At 47.5% G+C, this 18,979-nt stretch overlaps 2 protein-coding genes across 20 annotated transcripts in view; one reads left to right on the top strand and one right to left on the bottom strand.

Annotated features, from left to right (window-relative positions):
• VPS16 (VPS16 core subunit of CORVET and HOPS complexes) overlaps positions 1 to 13,271 on the bottom strand; it is a 22,704-nt gene extending 9,433 nt beyond the window's left edge. For all 18 annotated transcript variants that reach the window (XM_078371208.1, XM_078371210.1, XM_078371215.1 and 15 more), the window contains exon 1: positions 13,148 to 13,271. Coding sequence is in view for 2 of the 18 variants with exons in the window: in XM_035302804.3 (XP_035158695.2) it covers positions 13,148 to 13,200 (53 nt within the window). In the remaining 16 variants the exon portion in view is untranslated. The remainder of the gene's footprint in view (positions 1 to 13,147) is intronic.
• PCED1A (PC-esterase domain containing 1A) lies at positions 12,805 to 18,979 on the top strand. 2 transcript variants are annotated; one of them, XM_054255175.2, is made up of 8 exons: positions 12,805 to 13,109; positions 14,057 to 14,198; positions 15,024 to 15,103; positions 15,212 to 15,450; positions 15,550 to 15,700; positions 15,818 to 16,064; positions 18,005 to 18,277; positions 18,594 to 18,979. In XM_054255175.2, the coding sequence occupies exons 2-8, from the start codon at positions 14,075 to 14,077 to the stop codon at positions 18,839 to 18,841; spliced, it is 1,362 nt and encodes a 453-aa protein (XP_054111150.1). In that variant the 5' UTR covers positions 12,805 to 13,109; positions 14,057 to 14,074; the 3' UTR covers positions 18,842 to 18,979. The 2 variants fall into 2 exon arrangements, with proteins under 2 accessions (XP_054111150.1, XP_002747345.1); XM_002747299.6 differs by lacking the exon at positions 12,805 to 13,109 and adding an exon at positions 13,304 to 13,756.

Raw genomic sequence — 18,979 nt, 5'->3', positions numbered from 1 at the left:
AGACTAGCCTGGCCAACATGGTGAAATCCTGTCTCTACTAAAAATATAAAAATTACCTGGGCATGGAGGTGGGCACCTATAATCCCAGCTTGCAGGATGCTGAGGCATGAGAATCGCTTAAACTCGAGAGGCAGGGGTTGCAGTGAGGTGCAACTGTGCCACTGCACTCCAGCCTGGGCAACGGTAGGAGACTCGGTCTCAAAAAAAAAAGAGACAGGAAAAAAATCATCTGAAAGAGTATACAAATATCTAAAAATCTTAAATATTTTTTGGTATTTATAATTAAATATAAATTTATATCTATAGTTAAATTTAATTATATATAAATTTATATTTATATAAATATAAATACCACAAAATATTTAATAAATTTAAATATAAATTTATATTTAAATACCACAAAATACTTAAGAACATTTGAAAATATGAGAACAGATGTATACCAGATATCGCACACTATAAAAAGTTAACTTAAAACTATTATTTTGGTACAGGAATATGCAAATAGATCAATGGAGGAGAATGGAGTCTAGGAAAAGAGCTCAGAATTGAGCATATAATAAAGATGGCATTTCAAATTAGTGCAAATTGATACTTGAAATGAGACAATGGGCCATATAGAAGCACAATAAATGCTATTTCATTATTTTACTTTCTGTGTTAATATATAGAAAAATGCTTAAGAGACTTCCATACTAAGCCAGAGACAGTGATTACCTTTGGGGAGGGTGGTAGATGGGGACACACCTGGGGAGCTGTCCATTTTTATATTACAAGCATACATCATTTTGTTATACTTTGCTTTACTGCACTTGGCAGTTACTGCATTTTTACAAATTGAAGGTTGTGGCAATGCTGAGTCAAGCAAATCTATCAGTGTCATTTTTCCAACAGCACGTGCTTACTTCATGTCTCTGTGTCAGAATTTGGTAATTCTCACAATATTCCAAAGTTTTTCATTATTATAAATCTAATCTAGTGATCTGCGATCAATGATGTTTTATGGGGTGCCACTAACCGAGCCCATACTGATGGTGAGCTTAATGAATACGTGTTGTATGTGTTCTGATTTCTCCACCAACCAGCCGTTTCCCGATCATCTCTCCCTCTCTTCGGGCCTCCTATTCCCTGAGACACACAGTGTCGAAATTAGGGCAATTAAAAACCCTCTATCTGTTCAAGTGAAAGAAGAGTGGTAAATCTCTCACTTTAAATCAAAAGCTAGAAACTACTAAGCTTAGTGAGGAAGGCATGTTGAAAGCCAAGACAGGCCAAAAGCCAGGCCTTGATACCAGTTAGCCAAGTTGTGAATGCAAAGGAAAAGTTCTTGAAGAAATTAAAATTGCTACTCCAGTGAATGTAGGAGTGATAAGAAAGCAAAGTAGCCTTATTGCTAATAAGGAGAAACTTTTAGTGAACTCTGTATGAACACACCAGCCACAACATTCCCTTAAGCCAAAGCCTAATCCAGAGCAAGGCCCTAACTCTTAAATTCTATAAAGGCTGAGAGAGGTGAGGAAGCTGCAGAAGTCTGAAGCTAGCAGAGGTTTGTTCATGAAGTTTAAGGGAAGAAACCATCTCTGTAATATAAAAGCACAAGGTAAAGGAGCAGGTACTGACATAGAAGCTGCAGCAAGTTATCCAGAAGATCTAGAAAAGATCATTGACAAAGGTGGCTGGCTAAACAACAGATTTTCAATGTAGATACAACAGTCTTATGTGGGAAGAAGATGCCATCTAGACCTTTCATAGCTAGAAAGAAGTAAACACCTGGCTTCAAAGTGTATAAGGACAGGGCTGACTCTTGTTAGGGCCTAATGCAGCTAGTGACTTTAAGTTGAAGCTAATACTCATTTACCATCATGAAAATCCTAGGACCCTTAAGAATTACGTTAAATCTATTCTATCTGTGCTCTAGAAATGGGATAACAAAGCCTAGATGGCATGGCATGGTTTACTAAATGTTTAAAGCCCACTCTTGAGATCCACTGCTCAGAAAAAAAAGATTCCTTTAAAAACATAGCTGCTCATTGACAACGTACCTGGTCCCCCCAAATACTCTGATGGAGATTAATGTTGTCTTTATGTCTTCTAACACAACATCCACTATGCAGTTCGTGGATCAAGGAAGGAGTGATTTCAAACTTTTTTTTTTTTTTTTTTTTTTTTTGAGATAAAGTCTCACTCTGTTGCCCAGGTTGGAGTCCAGTGGTATAATCTCAGCTCACCACAACTATTGCCTCCCAGGTTCAAGCAACTGTTCTGCCTCCGCCTCCTGAGTAGCTGAGACTATATACATACACCACTAATTCTTGTATTTTTTTTAGTAGAGACAGGGTTTCACCATATTGGCCAGGCTGGTCTCGAACTCCTGACCTCAAATGATTCATCAGCCTCGGCCTCCCAAAGTGTTGGTATTAGAGGTGTGAGCCACCGTGCCTGGCCTCAATTTTCAAGTCTTATATAAGACTTTTTTCTTTCACTCTCTCTTTTTTTTAAATTAAAGAAAGACAGTGTCTTGCTCTGTTGCCCAGGATAGAGTGCAGTGATGTGATCACAGCTCACTGTAGCCTTGGAGCCTCAAACTCCTGGGCTCAAGTGATTCTCTAGCCTCAGCCTCCCAAGTAGCTGGGACTACTAGCACATGCTAGTGTGCCTGGCTAAAAAATTTTGTGTATGTGTAGAGATGGGGACTCACTCTGTTGCCAGCCTGGTCTTGAACTCCTGGCCTCAAGTGATTCCTACACCTTGGCCTCCCAAAATGCTGGGATTACAGGTGTGCACCACTGTGCTCAGCCTAGAAATACATTTTAAGGCTATAGCTGCCATAAATAGTAGTTCCTCTGATGGATCTGGACAAAGTAAATTGAAAACCTGGAAAGGAGTCACGATTCTAGATGCCATTAAGAACACTTATGATTCATGAGAGGAGGTCAAAATATCAACATTAATAGGAGTTTGGAGGAAGTTGATTCCAATCCTCACAGATGACTCTGAGGGGTTTAAGACTTTAGAAGTCTCTGCAGAGGTGGTAGAAATAGCAAGATAATCAGAATCAGGAGTAGAGCCTGAAGATGTGACTGAATTGCTTCAGTCTCAGCACTTGAACAAATAAGGATTTGCTTCTTATGGATGAGCAAAGAAAGTGGGTTTTTTTTTTTGTTGTTGTTGTTGTTTGCTTGTTTGTTTTGAGACAGTCTTACTGTGTCACCCAGGCTGAAGTGCAGTGGCATCATCTCCACTCACTGCAACCTCTCTCTCCCAAGTTCAAGCACTTCTCCTGCCTAGGCCTCCTGTAACTGGGAATATAGGCACCCACCACAACATCTGGTTAATTTTTGTATTTTCAGTAAAGATGGGGTTTCACCATGTAGGCCAGGCTGGTTTTGAACTCCTGGCCTCAAGTGCTCCACCCACCTCGGCCTCCCAAAGTGCTAGGACTACAGGTGTGAGCCACTGTTCCCAGCTGAAAGTGGTTTCTTGAGATGGCATCTACTACTGTGAACACTGTTGAAATGACAACAAAAGAATTAGAGTATTACATATACTTAGTTAATAAAGCAGCAGTGTGGTTTGAAAGGATTGACTAAATTGTGGAAGTTCTACTGTGGATAAAATGCTATCAGACAGCAATGCATGCTACTGAGAAACCTTTCATGAAAGGAAGAGCCCACTGCTATGACAACTTCATTGTGGTTTTAAGAAATTGTGGTAGCTACCCTAACCTTCAGCAACCACAACTCGGATTAGTTAGCAGTCATCACCATTGAGGTAAGACCCTCCACCAGAAAAAATACTACAAGTTGCTTAAGGCTCTGATAATCATTAGCACATTTTAGCAATAAAGTATTTTTAAATTAAGGTATGTACATTTGTTTAGACAGAATGCTATCACATACTTAATATACTACAGTATAGTATAAACATAAAACTTTTACATGAACTGGGAAACCAAAAAATTCATGTGATGTGTTTTGCAATATTCACTTTATTGTTGTGGTCTGGAACATCTCCAAAGTATGTCTGTATATCCTCTGGCATTATTTGAATTCTTTACAACCCATATGGATTTCCTTTGACACTCTATAACTAAAATCATTGGGTAAAAAAATACCTGATAGGAAAATAGATATTCATACAGATCTAGCATGCCAGTTATCACCGAATTGCCTCCTAGCTCCAAATTCACCCTTTAACACATGTTCTATGGTAATGGTCAGCGTTCCTTTAAGCATTTCTTCTTTATAGCGAGCATGTTGAGCTTTCTCAGCAGAGGGCGCTGGAAGGACACTGCATTAGAAAAGGGCCCTCCTGTGCTTCCAGTGGTGGCCGCCAGCCAGCAGCCAGGGTCTGAGAACATCTGGAACTGCTCTGCCCAGCCACACATCCACAAAGCATGGTCCCTCAGCAACACTGCAGCCCTCCCCATATCGCTTTTCTCAGGTTCCCTCGACAGACGCTATACTCTAGGCTTCCTGCCCATACCAGGTCCCCACTTCCTCTCCATACCAACTTGCCTGGCCACGAGCTGCACCCTGCCTGTGTCCTAGGGTTTCCACAAACTCCCTCTGCACACCTGTCCTGGCCAACAATTCTTTATATTAAACTTTCCAGGTTACGTCTTCTGATTGGACCTGAACCCAGACTGACATAGACTTGGAGTAGAGGGAACAGTCCCAGAAGACAAATCCCCTAAAGATGGCATTTGGGAACTGGCTTGGTGTTGAGCTCTCTGTCAATGGAAAACAGAAGCTATAACCCATTGTATGTACTTGCATCACAATTTATCAAGCCTGCAGTTTACTGTGATGAAATGGTAACTGAAACATGTACTATGGGAGTGACTTCTGTATTTGCCACTATGGGAGTAATGATGACTTTATACATGGTGGTATGGAATGGATTATTTTGAACACACTTGAACATTTACAAAAAGAAAGTGATATCAAGTCTGTTACCATTCAACTTGAGTCACATTCTGAGAAGCAGAAGGCTTCTCTAACAGCCCTAAAAGAATCTCGTTTTGGCCAGGTGTGGTGACTCACACCTGTAATCCCAGCACTTTGGGAGGCTGAGGCAGGTGGATCACCTGAGGTCAGAAGTTTGATCAGCCTGGCCAACATGCTGAAATCCAGTCTCTACTAAAATTACAAAAAATTAGCCGGGCATGGTGTTACATGCCTATAATCCCAGCTACTCAGGAGGCTGAGGCAGGAGAATCACTTGAACCCCAGGGAGGCAGAGGATGCAGTGAGCTGAGATTGTGCCATCGCACTCCAGCCTGGGCAACAAGAACAAAACCCCGTCTCAAAAACAAAACAAAACAAAACAAAAAAACACCAACCCTTATTTCTTGTAGCCACATAGCTGCTATTACTGAAAATCAAACACAAAATTGTGTGAGTTGTTGAGTTACAACAGTTGAATTCGCCAACACACCATTTCTTGTGTGAAAATTAGGGTACTGATAGGAAACAATGAGATCCTGAATCTTGGAAGAGGACATCTGGTTAGATCTACCTGAAACTGACAAATTTGGACTCCCAGGTCATTCTGAGCTTCCCTTGCCAGAGTAAAGCCTTCCTGTCTCCAAGGAGACTAGCTTTTGCTTCAAAACCCTGATACCCTAACTTGGGGTGGATGTCTTAGAAGCCTCCCAATCCAAGTCACACTGCCAATAGCAAAGACAGTACATGACTCCAGTACAGCACCATTCCTGGAGGAACCAGCCTACAAGTTGGTTACATCGGGTCTCTTCTGTTTCAGAGAGGGCAACGATTTAATCCCACTGAAACAGATACATATTCTGAATGTGGATTTGCCTTTCCTGCCTGCAATGTGTTTTCCAGCACCCACCATCTGTGGATTTACAGAATTCTTTATCCAGCATTGCGGCATTCTACAAAGCACTGCATCTAATCAAGGACCTCATTTCATAGCAAAGAAAGGTAGCAGTGGGCTCACGGCTATGGGATCAACTGGCTTTACCCTAAGCCCCATCACTCAGAAGTGGCTGACCTAAATTTACTGACAACTTGGTTATAGCACCAATTGCAAGACAATGTCCTTAAAAGTATAGGGCTTGTCTCATAGGATGCAGCCTATGGTTTTTTTTTTTTTCTTTTTTTTTTTTGAGACGGAGTTTCCCTTGTTACTCAGGCTGGAGTGCAATGGCGCGATCTCGGCTCACCGCAACCTCCACCTCCTGGGTTCAGGCAATTCTCCTGCCTCAGCCTCCTGAGTAGCTGGGATTACAGGCACGTGCCACCATGCCCAGCTAATTTTTTGTATCTTTAGTAGAGACAGGGTTTCACAATGGTGACCAGGATGGTCTCGATCTCTTGACCTTGTGATCCACCCGCCTCGGCCTCCCAAAGTGCTGGGATTACAGCCATGAGCCACCGCACCCGGCTGACCTATGCTTTTAATCAGAGATGATTATATGGTGTTATCTCCACCATTTGGGACCTAGATTCAAGAGGTGGAAGTGGGAGTGGCTCCGCTCACTATTACACCTGATAACAACTTTGCAAAAATGTTGCTTCAGTCAGGCATGGTGGCTTACACTTGTAATCTCAGCACTTTTAGAGCCTCAGGTGAGCAAATCACCTGAGCCCAAGAGGGTGAGGCTGCAGTCAGCCAAGACTGCACCACTGCACTCCAGCCTGAATGATAGAGTGAGATCTCATCTCTAAAAAAATTAAAGTTAAAAATAAGAAATAAATAAAAGTGGAGCCCTTGTAGTGAATGAATGCAGGCTGACTCCATATAATAGGATTCTGAGAGCCCAGTTGGGGTTGGTGCCTGCTGGTGTCCCAACCTGCCTGTTGTGTGAACCTCATGGCAGTGCTCATCAGCCTGGGTACGTGTACAGAGGTGGTGAGAAACTGGTGCACTGGGAGGTGGCTCTGCACCAGGCAGGTGTAACCAAAGGACAAAGAATCAAGGTTAGGGAAAGGACAAGAAAAAAACCGAAGCAACTGACTGTGGCTGTACTCTAAGGTGGGTAGAGAAAGAAACATCTACAGAAGGGGGTTCTGCAGGTGGACACCAAGAGAACTAAGGGCTCCATGAATGACGAACTGAGGAGGTCTAAAGACAGGTATGTCATCGGGAGGCATTAGAGTATCGGTGCAGACAGGAGCTTGTGGTCAGAGAGAGGGCAGTTTGAATTCAGCATTTCAGAGGTAGAGCAGTTCTGGATAAGCACAAGGGTGGGGTGGCATCCAGGGAGGGGGTGGCTGTGACGGATAAAATCACCTGAGTAGAGGTCACAGAACCATGAAGCCTGGTGGCCACTGAAGTCACCCTGGAAGTTGGCAAGAGCTGGGATGCCTAGGAGGTTGTGGGCCAAAACAACAATCAGGGAGCAATGCAGTTGGTCCAGGACGTCAGCAGCAACACAGACCAGGTGAGAAGGAGGCACAAGGGACCCCCAAAGTGGGCACAAAAGAGTCAGAGAGTGAAGAGCTCTCATGTATGGACCACCTCCTGAAGCTTTAAAGTGGGCTTCTCGAGGACAGTGAGGTGACTCAAGCTGTGCCTGGAAGGTACCACAGGGTATGGATGGACAGAGTGAAGGGCAGCTTCTCAGAAAAGCCTCACCCTCAGAAAAGGCTAAGGGTGAGGACTCTGTGAGGACAAGCCACACCCTTAGTGAGGAAGGCCAGCTCCATCTTTCTTCTCCACTCCTAGGTCCCAGAAGTGGAAATCTCAGCAGCAGTAAATGGACCTTGGAATCTGACATCAGGAAATCATTAAACCTAATGGTACTGGTAGCTTCAATTCCAGTCCCCTGCTGGAAATAGGAAATTCCTGTAGCAGGGCAGCTGAACCGCTGGAGAAGCACAGTCTACTGGGGTGTGAGAAGACCCTTGGGTGAAAATAGATGATCTCTGCCTATCCAAGCTGAGATATCAGACCATATGGGAGGAAGATGCATTGTTAGGTAAAATCTGGTTGCCTTGGGGTATAATTCAGTAATTCGCAAATCCCAGGCTCTAAGGAGAGTTCATTGTCACTCCTGTAATTCCTTGTTTCCAGCCTGTCTCAAAAACATACACTATTAAAGTACTCCTGGGCATTGTTGCTGGGAATGTAAAATGGTGTATCAGCTACTATGGAAAACAGTATAGCAGTTCCACAAAAAAGTAAACATAGATTTACCATATGATCCAGAAATTCCACTTCTGGGTATATAACCCAAAATAATTAAAAGCGGAGTACAGAGGCTGGGCGGGCGGCTCACACTTATAATCCCAGCAATTTGGGAGACTAAGGCGGGCAGATCACCTGAGGTGAGGAATTTGAAACTAGCCTGGCCAACATGGCGAAACCCCATCTCTACTAAAAATACAAAAATTAGCCAGGCAAGGGATGGGTGCCTATAATCCCAGCTACTTGGGAGGGTGAGGCACGAGAATCGCTTGAAGCCAGGAGGTGGAGGTTGCAGTGAGCTGAGATCACGCAACTGCACTCTAGCCTGGGCAACAGAGTGAGACTGGAAAAAAAAAAAAAAAAGAAAAGAAAAGCTGAGTACAGAAAATATTGAAGAGATATTTGTAGACTCACATTCATAGTAGATTATTCACAATAGCGAAGGGATGACAGCAACCCAAGTATCCATGGATAGATGAAATGAATAAGCAAAATGTGATATATGCATAGAATGGAATATTATTCAGCCTCAAAAAGGAAAAAATTCTGACCTATGCTACAACATGAATAAACCTTGAAAATATTATGTTAAGTGAAATAAGCCAGTCACAGGAAGATAATCGGTGTAGGACTCCACTTACATAAGAAGTCTAGAGTAGTCAAATTCAGAGACAGAACATAGAATAGTGGTTGCCATGGGCTGAGGGGTGGAAGAAATGGGGAGTTACTGTTTAAGGGTAAGAATTTCAGTTTTGCAAGATGAAAAAGTTCCGGATACTGGTTACACAACCACGTGAATATACTTAACACTACTAAAGAGTACACTAAAAAATGGTTGAGACAGTAAATTTTTATCATTTATATTTAAGCACAATTTTTTTACATGTTCATTTTTTTGTTGTTGTTCAGCCTCCCAAGTAGCTGGGATTACATGTGTGTGCCACTATACATGGCTTATTTTTATGAAAAAAAAGTTCATGTTTATATATTAAAAAAAACAAAATGAAACAAAAATATAACTACTTAAATATTTGCCCACCCTTCTAAAAATAATTTCAGGAGTTTATAATGCACCTTAACTCTCCTTTCTTTCACTGTAATATGCTTACGTACGTGAAATTCAATGTATTTAAAACTAAGCTCACCTTCTTCCCTCCCAAACTCACTCTTCCTTTCTCATGATTTTAAGCCCCAAATCCAAGTCATCCTTGATTCCTTGCTCTCCTTCCTCCCTACCAAGTGCAATCACTATAAATTGCTTCCATTTTACCTTTTAAATTTCTCTCAGATTGGCCCCTTCTCTCCACCTCCACCATCACCATCCATAGTACTGGCTATCTTCAACTTCTTCCTGGTTTGTTCTGTCAGGCTCCTAACCATCTCCCTTGCTTCCATTTTTGCTTGTTCCTGCCAACTTTTCCCCACTATTGGCTACAAAATCAACTTAAAACAAATACACACACACACACACCCCCTTGTAAATCCAATCACGTCGATCTTTTGTTAAGGCCCTTTAACTGAGGCTTCCCATTGTTCTGGTCTACAAATCCCTGCAGGGTGTGATCCCTAAAAGAAGAGCATTTCCTTTCAAGGGCATTTCCTGTTTCTGGTGCCTACAGCACTCCAGCCACACTGGCTCTCTTTGGGTCACTGTGCATGCCCCAGTCCTTCCTGCAGCAAAACTTTTGTGTATATGCTCTTCTCCACCTCCATCCCACTTCCTGCACCTAAATCTACTAATTCCCTAGATAAGGTATTATTACTTCTTTCAGAATGTCTTCTCTGCCTTTGACTCCCCCAGTCTGTGACATGTTCTCTGCTGAGAAATGCTGAGTGTATAATTTATATTGTTTGCTAAGAAGAACGATGACAAGGAAAACTTAGCTGCCTCCAGCCCCAAGGGGAAAACTGCTTGGGGGCATTCCAATGTATCAAAACAGTATATGTATATCATACACCGGTTAAAATAATTCTTTAAGCATGGGCTATGTGACCCTGCCCCCGTGGTGCCCTCGTGGAGAATACTTTCTAGTATCAATGGTAAGCAGGCACCAGCTGCCTACCTAGTTTATCTTGGGTCTATGAGAAAACACAGAACACCTGCCTGTTGATAATAATCACCTGTTCAGAGAGAATAACTACATGGGTTTGAATCTGCTCGGGGGCCCGCAGCCCAGAATGCTGTCAGCCTCTGAGGCTCTAAGCTCGGAAGTCTGTTGACCCCCAGACAGTTCCACTTTGCTGTTCTATCTGGGTGTCTGCTTCTTAATGCTTTCAGCACCACCTAGGTAGGGGGTCTCTACAGTCGAGCTGGTCTCCGTAGTTCTCTTCGTTATTTGCTCCTATACCTCTCCTTATACTGATTATGATCAAACAAACACTGAGTGCTTATCAACTGTCTCACCTGCTGCCTGTAAGCTCTATGAGCTTCCAAATCTGTTTTATTATACAGGCTCAGCCTGCAAAAGGAATGGGACAAATTAATTAGTTAGATTAGCCCAAGCTGCATTTTTAAGATTAAAAAAATGGCCTGACTTCCAGAGTCCCATAAGAACTGGTCACCATTTCTCTTCCTTGCCTTCCCAAATTGCATGAGTTCTCCAGAATACTACTTCCAATGCAAAAGAATCCTGTCAGGCAGATAGGTCTTGAAATGCAATGTCTGCCACCTGTTTATCATTCATTCACTTACTCAGACATGTATCAAGGTCTGCCTATGCATAAAGCTATGCACACATATAAACAAAAATAAGTACTTGCTCTTAAAGCATTTCCACTCTCGTGGAAAAGGTGAAACATGCTCTTACATTTTCCTGTTAACTGCCCCCCTGAAACCCTATGTTTTAACAGGGGTCCAGAACCTGTTTGGGTTCAAAGTCTGATTCCACTACTCAATAGCTGTGTAACCTGGTCACTAGTTGTATAACCTGGCCTCTCTGTGCCTCAGCTTCTTCATCAGTAAGATGGTACCCACCTCATGGGATTGTAAGGCTTAAGCAAGTTAAGACACATAAAGTACTTAGCATAATGTTGAGTACATACGAAAGGCTCAATAGTTGTTAGCAACTTAAAACATAAATATCCTCTCCAGCAAGGCTTAGACCCCTAATCCTTTCTAGCAGTACAGCACAGGTAAGGGTAGGTTAGCCATTCGGGTTGTGTCTGTGGCATGCACCCAACACATACATTCTTTTAAAACTTTATTAACATGTCAACAAAGTAAAGACTACATCTGATAAATAAGAGCTCTGCGGTAATGAGGTCATTGTGTGCAGTACTCTTTGATGTAATAAGCCTGGGTAGGCAACAGGTATCTTCAAAATAATATGAGTTGATATTTTAAAAGTGAATGTTGTGTAAATACTAGATGATGTGGCTACCTTTGTCAGCTGATATCCCCCCTCCACAGAAACAAGTTGAAGTCATTATTTCCTACTGATTTTATGGATTTTTTTTTTGAGATGGAGTCTCACACTGTCGTCCAGACTGGAGTGCAGTGGCGTCATCTTGGCTCACTGCAACTTCCACCTCCCAGGTTCAAGCAATTCTTCTGCCTCAGCCTCCTGAGTAGCTGGGACTACAGGTACATGCCACCACGCCCCACTAATTTTTGTATTATTAGTAGAGACAGGGTTTCGCCATATTGGCCAGGCTGGTCTCAAACTCCTGACCTTGTGATACGCCAGCCTTGACCTCCCAAAGTGCTGGGATTACAGGCATGAGCCACCGCGCCCGGCGATTTTATGGATTTTAATGAAGTTTTTGCAATTTTTTCACATTGCACAGGCATATCTGCCCCCCGCCCCGCCCCAGACAGTCTTGCTCTGTTGCCCAGACTGAAGTGAAAAATTAGCCAGGTGTGGTGGCGGGGGCCTGTAGTCTCAGACACTCGGGAGGCTGAGGCAGGAGAATTGCTTGAACCCAGGAGGTGGGGGTTGCAGTGAGCCAAGTGCCAATGCACTGCAGCCTGGGCTATAGAGCAAGACTCTGTCTTTAAAAAAAAAAAAAAAAAAAAGAAAGAAAAGAAATTTAAAAAAGAAAAACCATGCTTTCAGCCCTCAAGGAGCTTTGTTTGGCAGAAGAAACCTATACGAATATCGCCTAAATATACAAATAGGCCATACCTAATAGACCCTAGCGCTGCGCCCAGTGAGGCCCACAGGATTCTCTATTGGAGGCCAATCAGGCACAATTCCAAAAAGAACCCTTGAACTAAGTCCTGAAGGATGCACAAAATTCTTCAATGAGGTAGAGAAATGGCAGGGTCCACAAAAGGAACTGCAGACTGGTTGGGGCCCTGTAATTCTGCGTGGCTGGAACGCAAGATTTGAGTAGGAGAGCGGTAGATGGGGTTGGAGAGACAAACAGGGCTGCCTTGTAGATAGATGTTCCATGAGACGTTCGTACTTTTTCCTAAGTTGGGAAGCTATGGGAAAATCCTAATCTGGGTAACAATGTGATGGGTTTACACTTTAGAAAGATCCGTGTTCTAGGACTCTACAACTCCCATGGGAGGGCTGCCCTAAGCTAGGGGTTCTCACTCCCGCTGTTCCGGGATTCAAGGACGACTCGCCGCCTTTTCCCAGCCTTGGTCAGCACTGTTACCCCGCCCGCCGTGCGATCCCGCCCCCCTCGGAGCGCCCCTGTGGTCTGACTTCAGCAGCACTTTCCGGCAGGAGACTGGGCACTCGCTGTCACCCGCGAGCGGCCTCCCTCAACGCGATTTGAGCATCCTTTCGGAGGCTAACAGACCTGGGCTTCGGCGTGACCACTGTGCTTGCCTCAGTTTCCTTTTCTGGAGCAGGGAAGGCCGGGCTCCCTGCTCATAGGCCTCTGTGCGCTAAGTGGCAGACGCTCTGGGAGAGCCAGCGCCGGGCGGACCCCAGCGCCAGTAGTGACGGGGGCTACGGCAGCCAGAGCCGCCGGGTGACTACAGCCGGCAGGCGAGCGGGGTAAGCCGGGCCGTGGGCGGTAGGGCGGGGCGGCTCACCGGTAAAAGGCAGAGTCCCCGAGCGGGTTCCAGTTCGCCGTGTAACAGTCCATGCTGGTGCAGACAGCAGCAGGGAAGCGCCGAGGGGACACCCACCCAGAGCGGGCTCTAGGCCGGCACTTCCGCTTCCGCCCGTGCGGGTCACGTGGCGAGGCCGCCGCCGCCGCCATCACCACTGTGGGCAGCCGCACTTGGCCGAGACTGCCGCGACCCCCGCCCGCACTTGGGCTTCGCGCTTGCTAGGTGGGCCCCGCCCTGGCTCCTGCCCCCTGTGGCGGCCACCTCCATCGCCTTGCTGTCCCTTTGGGCATTGGGGTTCGCTCAGGGCGGGACATGGGTGAACGGAAGTGGAAGCTGTGAGCGTCGCAGCCCCAGGCGCCGAGGCCTGAGGCGCCGTCGGGGCCACTGCGACGCTCGCATGGAGAACGCTGGGCGCTGTGCTGCGCACCGACGGCTAACCGGGACCCACGGTCTCTGCGGGGCGGGACCTTTGCAGAACCGACCGGGCCGCGGGAACATGAGGCTCGGCCAGGAGCCCGCTGAGGGCCTGGCGCGCGGTGCGCAGGCCTGCCCGGGTCGCGGGTGAACGGCGCGGAGCCCCGGGACTTGGTAATTGGCGCGAGCGGGCGCGCGCATGCGCGGGACGGCAGCGGGCACGTGGTGAGGCGCAGGGCGCGTCGCGCGGGAAGCTCCCCAGTGCCCTGGAGGCCTGCTGTCTTGGCACCTTGCATCCGGTGCCAAGTGTGACCAAGGCTGGTGCCACCGTGCCTCTGCCGCCGTCACCTCTTCCTTTTAGCGCTGAGCAGCCCCGGAGGGGCTGACGCAGGCGTCCGTTTTCCCCGGGCTGGCCCTGAGGCCGACCTGCCCTGAGTCCCCGCCATCGCGCGGCTTAGTGGCCTCTCCCTGCAGCCTGTCGTCGGTGGCGCCATGGTCTTCTGTCTGTCGAGCGAGGAGTCGCGCCGCCCGCTGCGAAGCAACATGGTCCACTTCCAGGCCTCGGAAGTCCAGCAGCTGCTACACAACAAATTCGTGGTCATCTTGGGGGACTCCAGTGAGTGCCTCTCCTAGGATAACGCTTCCAGTCCCACACCTTTAAAGGTTGTTCAGTGTGTCTGGACTATTTGTCCCCATCTCACATCTCCTGTCCTCTAGTCTGTTCTCAACCAGTAGGTATTCTCTTTTTTTTTTTTTTTTTTTTGAGACAGAGTCTTGCTTTGTCGCCCAGGCTGGAGTGCAGTGGCCGAATCTCAGCTCACTGCAACCTCCGCCTCCCAGGTTCAAGTGATTCTCCTGCCTGCCTCAGCCTCCCGAGTAGCTGGGACCACAGGTGCCCTGTACCATGCCCAGCTAATTTTTTGTATTTTTAGTAGAGACGGGGTTTCACTGTGTTAGCCAGGATGGTTTTGATCTCCTGACCTCGTGATCCGCCCACGTTGGCCTCCCAGTGTTGGGATTACAGGCGTGAGCCACCGCGCCCAGCCAGATGTCCCACACATCTTCCACAGGTGTCCTGACGGGTATAATAACCTGCACACTTGTTGGCCCATCCTTGCTCAGCGTTTCTTGCCGGGACACCCCCTCCCCCCCATAATTTCCATCATGAAACCGTTGCATTGTGTAGTGTGTCTCCCGGGTGACTTGAGCAACTTAATTTCTGCCAGGTGATCTTGGGTCATTGTATACTCCTGGCCAGAAGGTAGACAGAACAGAGGCAATGCCAGCACTTTTTAACCTCATCTTTTCTCCTGCCTCTAAGTAAACGCTCCATGGAGCTGGTGTTGGGCAGCTCAGCCCTGGGAAGATGGGGTCCTGGACTTGGAAGGAGCTGGGGCAGGATAAGGTCTGCCTCAGCCTTGGGATCTCTGTCTCCCCGCAGTTCAGCGGGCTGTGTACAAGGACCTGGTGCTCTTGCTCCAGAAAGACTCACTGCTCACAGCTTCCCAGCTGAAAGCCAAGGTGAGGGAAGCTTGGTGGCCATGTCAGTGGTGGGTGGGCACAGACCCTGGCCTGGCAGGGTTCTCCTCCCTGGCATGGGTCTGACCAGTAGGGTTGGGGGGCGGGTAGGGGGAGCTGAGCTTTGAACAGGACCAGCTGGTGGCTGGGGGCCAGCTGGGTGAGCTACACAACGGGACACAGTACCGTGAGGTCCGCCAGTTCTGCTCGGGCTCTGGCCACCACCTTGTGCGTTTCTACTTCCTCACTCGTGTTTACTCCGAGTACCTTGAGGATGTTCTGGAAGAGCTGACATATGGACCTGCCCCGGACCTGGTGATCATCAACTCCTGCCTCTGGGATCTCTCCAGGTTGGGGCAAGGGAAAGGGAAATACCGATTGGGGCTGGAAGTATGGCTCAGAGGCAGTCCACCCCTGTGCTCTTGCCCACCCTGTGTGTCACCCAACAGATATGGTCGCTGCTCAATGGCGAGCTACCGGGAGAACCTGCAGCGGGTGTTTGTGCGCATGGACCAAGTGTTGCCAGACTCCTGCCTGCTGGTGTGGAACATGGCGATGCCCCTGGGGGAGCGTATCACTGGGGGTTTTCTCCTGCCAGAGGCAAGTGACTGAGGCCCATCAAGACAAGAGATGGGACAACAGGCTGGTAGATAGGACACCTTGATTTCCGACCCTGCTTCATTCTGTGGCTCTTAGAGGCTGCACTTTCTCACTTAGCTCCAGCCCCTGGCAGGCTCCCTGCGGCGGGATGTGGTTGAAGGGAACTTCTACAGTGCTACGCTGGCTGGGGACCACTGCTTCGATGTCCTAGACCTCCACTTTCATTTCCGGCACGCAGTACAACACCGTCATCGGGATGGTGTCCACTGGGACCAGCATGCGCACCGCCACCTCTCACACCTGCTTCTGACCCACGTGGCTGACGCCTGGGGCGTGGAGCTGCCCAAACGCGACTATCTCCCTGGTGAGCCCTACCATAAGTGGGGGGGTAGGGATGCTCTGGGGCCCTCAGAGCACAGGGCTCAGAAACAGAATGGGACAGAGCCACTCAAGGGAAGTAGGGGTCCCTTTAAGGACTGCTGTGGCTCCTGTATGCTCTCCTTCCTCAACCCCTTAGGAAGGTTAGATTGTCGGAGCAATATTCTTATCCAAGTTCCGGTTTCCTACAGTCTGGCTGTGTAATCCCTTCTGTGTGCATAAAGCAGCTTATACAACTATTGACCACATAAGACAGCATGTTCCAAGAGTCCTACCCAGCAGATGAACAGAAAAGAAATGGGGCACAGATGTGAGAGGTGAAAAGACAGGGAGGAAGGGCCATCCTCCTTAGGATGATTGGCAGTGTGGCAGAAGCAAGGAAGACAGGACAGGAAGACAGTGTGGTAGAAGCAGGGAAGCCCATCAGCTGTGGGGGGCAGGGGTGCAGCCAACTGGCAGGGTGTGGAAGAGGGATGTTGCATCGAGAAGGCAAGCCTCATGGAATTGGGCTCAATGGACAGTGTTCCATACATAGGCTTCTTAGTTCAGTCTTAGTCCCAGTGTGACTAGTGCGGCTTGTTGTAGCTCTCCTCTGGCCCTGTCTCAGGGTCATTGGTGGAGGTTTCTGAGGACCCTACTCCTGCTGCTTGTTTTGAGGCACTGCTCCCCATCACATCTCAACTGTAACACTCGGCTGCAGAACCTCTGCTTCCATGTCAACATCCCAGTCCCTGCATGCACACAAAGGGGGCACCATGGCTGATTGTCTCCATGGCTGCTTCTCTGCATCATGTCCTTAACAGAGCAGACTTTCTGCTGCACTAGTTGACGACTCACACCTTTCAGCCCCAGTGTCTAGCACAATTGCCCTGTACACGGTATCAACAATAGTATTTGTTGAATGGGAGGCACGAATCACATTAGAGGCCTTTTGTACAAGAGGATGTGGGGGCACAGAGGGTCCAAGAATATCATAGAGACAAATCTGTAGCACTTGACAGCCAGGAGTTGGAGCATCAGGGAGGTGAATTCAGATTTTGGTTAAACATCTCAATTTTCTTGTTTCAATGTGAGGATTGATCCCCAGCAAATGAAGGGATGTCCTAAAGGTTGTAAGGCTAGTTGTGATGGCTTAGGCCTTTGAAATCCAATTTGGAGCTATAGAAGTTAGGGCCATGAAAAGGGGGAGTTGATTTGGGGTAGGAGGATGAGTCACTGAGTTTGGTCAGGGCAGATTTATTTAGGTACTGTGGAAATACAGAGTAGGTTTGCAGTCAGTGGTACCCAGCAGAGAGATGAAAACTGAGAGCACAACAGAAATGGTGTTCATGCTTTGGATTGGCAAGAAAGGGGCTGTGGTGGAAACAAAAGGAGATGAGGCTAGGGACACTTTTAGGAAGGACTGAGGCTTTTGGCAATGTCACATGACTGTTGAGAAGGAGGAAACTTGTTAGTAAGTGGTTATATTTAATAGGAGAAGTGTTGAGGGCATGGGTTTGGATTAAAAGAGGCAGTGAGCAATTGAGGAGGAAATGGAAATTGGGCAAAACATTCCTTTTGGAAGTTTGGATGGTAAAGGGGAGTAGTTGGGGAAGGGAGAAACAGGATCTTTATGTTTGGCTTATTTATTGGTCTGTGGGGAGGAGGTGGAAGAGGAAAAAGCTAGATTCAGGACCTGGGCAAAGAAGGGTCTGGAGGGAAGTGAGGTTAGAACAAAAGTAGGTCTGAGAGGTAAGAAATAAGGAACACACCTTGGACTTGGCCTGAAATGAGAGGGAATTAGGAAAACTGGGTAGAGGGCAAGGGCGCTCCAGCCTGGTGGCTCTGCTCTCCAAGAGGAAGGAATAGAGCTTTAGAAGTGTGGACAGCCAGAGTTCAGGGCAGCCTGGTTCCCAAGCCTACCTAAAACAACCATCCCATTCCTAGACCCGTGGATTGAGGACTGGGCAGAGATGAATCATCCATTCCAGGGAAGCCATAGGCAGACCCCAGACTTCGGGAAGCATCGGGCCTTGTTCCCACCCCCACCTTCTCTACCCCCTCCCATGCCTTTTCCCTACCCACTTCCTCAGTCCTCGACACCTCCCTTCTTCCCACCCCTGCCCCAGGATACCCCTTTTTTCCCAGGCCAGCCCTTCCCACCCCATGAATTCTTCAACCATAATCCAATGGAAGACTTCTCGATGCCACCCCACTTAGGTAGGTGCCTCTGCAGCTCCACTACCCCCTGTACCTTTCCTTACCCAGCTTCCTATGCCTAGATGAGCTGAGAGGAGTTGTGCCCCCAACACTGGGTTTGTTCACAGCAGCCCCTGAGTCTGAAACATCATCTGTAGGCTCATTAATCAGCTCACAGGTTGTTACTATTCCACTGTCTGAAGGTAGGGGAAGGGCTATCCCTGTTTTGCAGATGGGGAAACAGAGGAGCTCACCTGGAGGACAAGAGTTACCTGAAGGTATAGCTGTACTCATTCTGGCTAGAAGCCTGTTCTAATAATGACTGGTTCTTTTGTAGGATGTGGCCCTGGAGTGAAGTTTGTGCGTGGCCCCCTGCCACCTCCAATTCCTGGCCCTAATCCCCATGGTCAGCACTGGGGCCCAGTGGTCCACCGGGGGATGCCACGCTGTGTTCCTAACAGCCCCTACCATGTGCCAAGAATGGGGGGGCCCTGCAGGCAGCGGCTCAGACACTCAGAGAGACTGATCCACACATATAAACTGGACAGATGGCCTACTGCCCATTCGGGGACATGGCCTGGGTAGACTGGATCTTGGGATGGGACTGAATGTGCCAATGGCCCAACAGGGCCTGCCTGGCATCTCAAGTACTGGGCTAGGGTGTCTGTTATGCCTGGTATTGTTCTTGTCTGTTGCTGTCACCAATAAAGGCATGGAAGAACA

This window comes from Callithrix jacchus, chromosome 5, assembly GCF_049354715.1.
Source record: "Callithrix jacchus isolate 240 chromosome 5, calJac240_pri, whole genome shotgun sequence".
Taxonomy (NCBI): Eukaryota; Metazoa; Chordata; class Mammalia; order Primates; family Cebidae; genus Callithrix; species Callithrix jacchus.
The sequence above is the reverse complement of the archived record's forward strand: the minus strand, read 5'-3'. Positions and strand labels throughout refer to the sequence as shown.

Excerpts from the sequence above, each read along its gene's own strand:
- PCED1A (XM_054255175.2), top strand. The coding sequence starts at position 14,075 with ATGGTCTTCTGTCTGTCGAGCGAGGAGTCGCGCCGCCCGCTGCGAAGC. Across the intron at positions 14,199-15,023 it reads GGTCATCTTGGGGGACTCCA|TTCAGCGGGCTGTGTACAAG; the intron begins GTGAGTGCCTCT and ends GTCTCCCCGCAG. Across the intron at positions 18,278-18,593 it reads CTCGATGCCACCCCACTTAG|GATGTGGCCCTGGAGTGAAG; the intron begins GTAGGTGCCTCT and ends GTTCTTTTGTAG.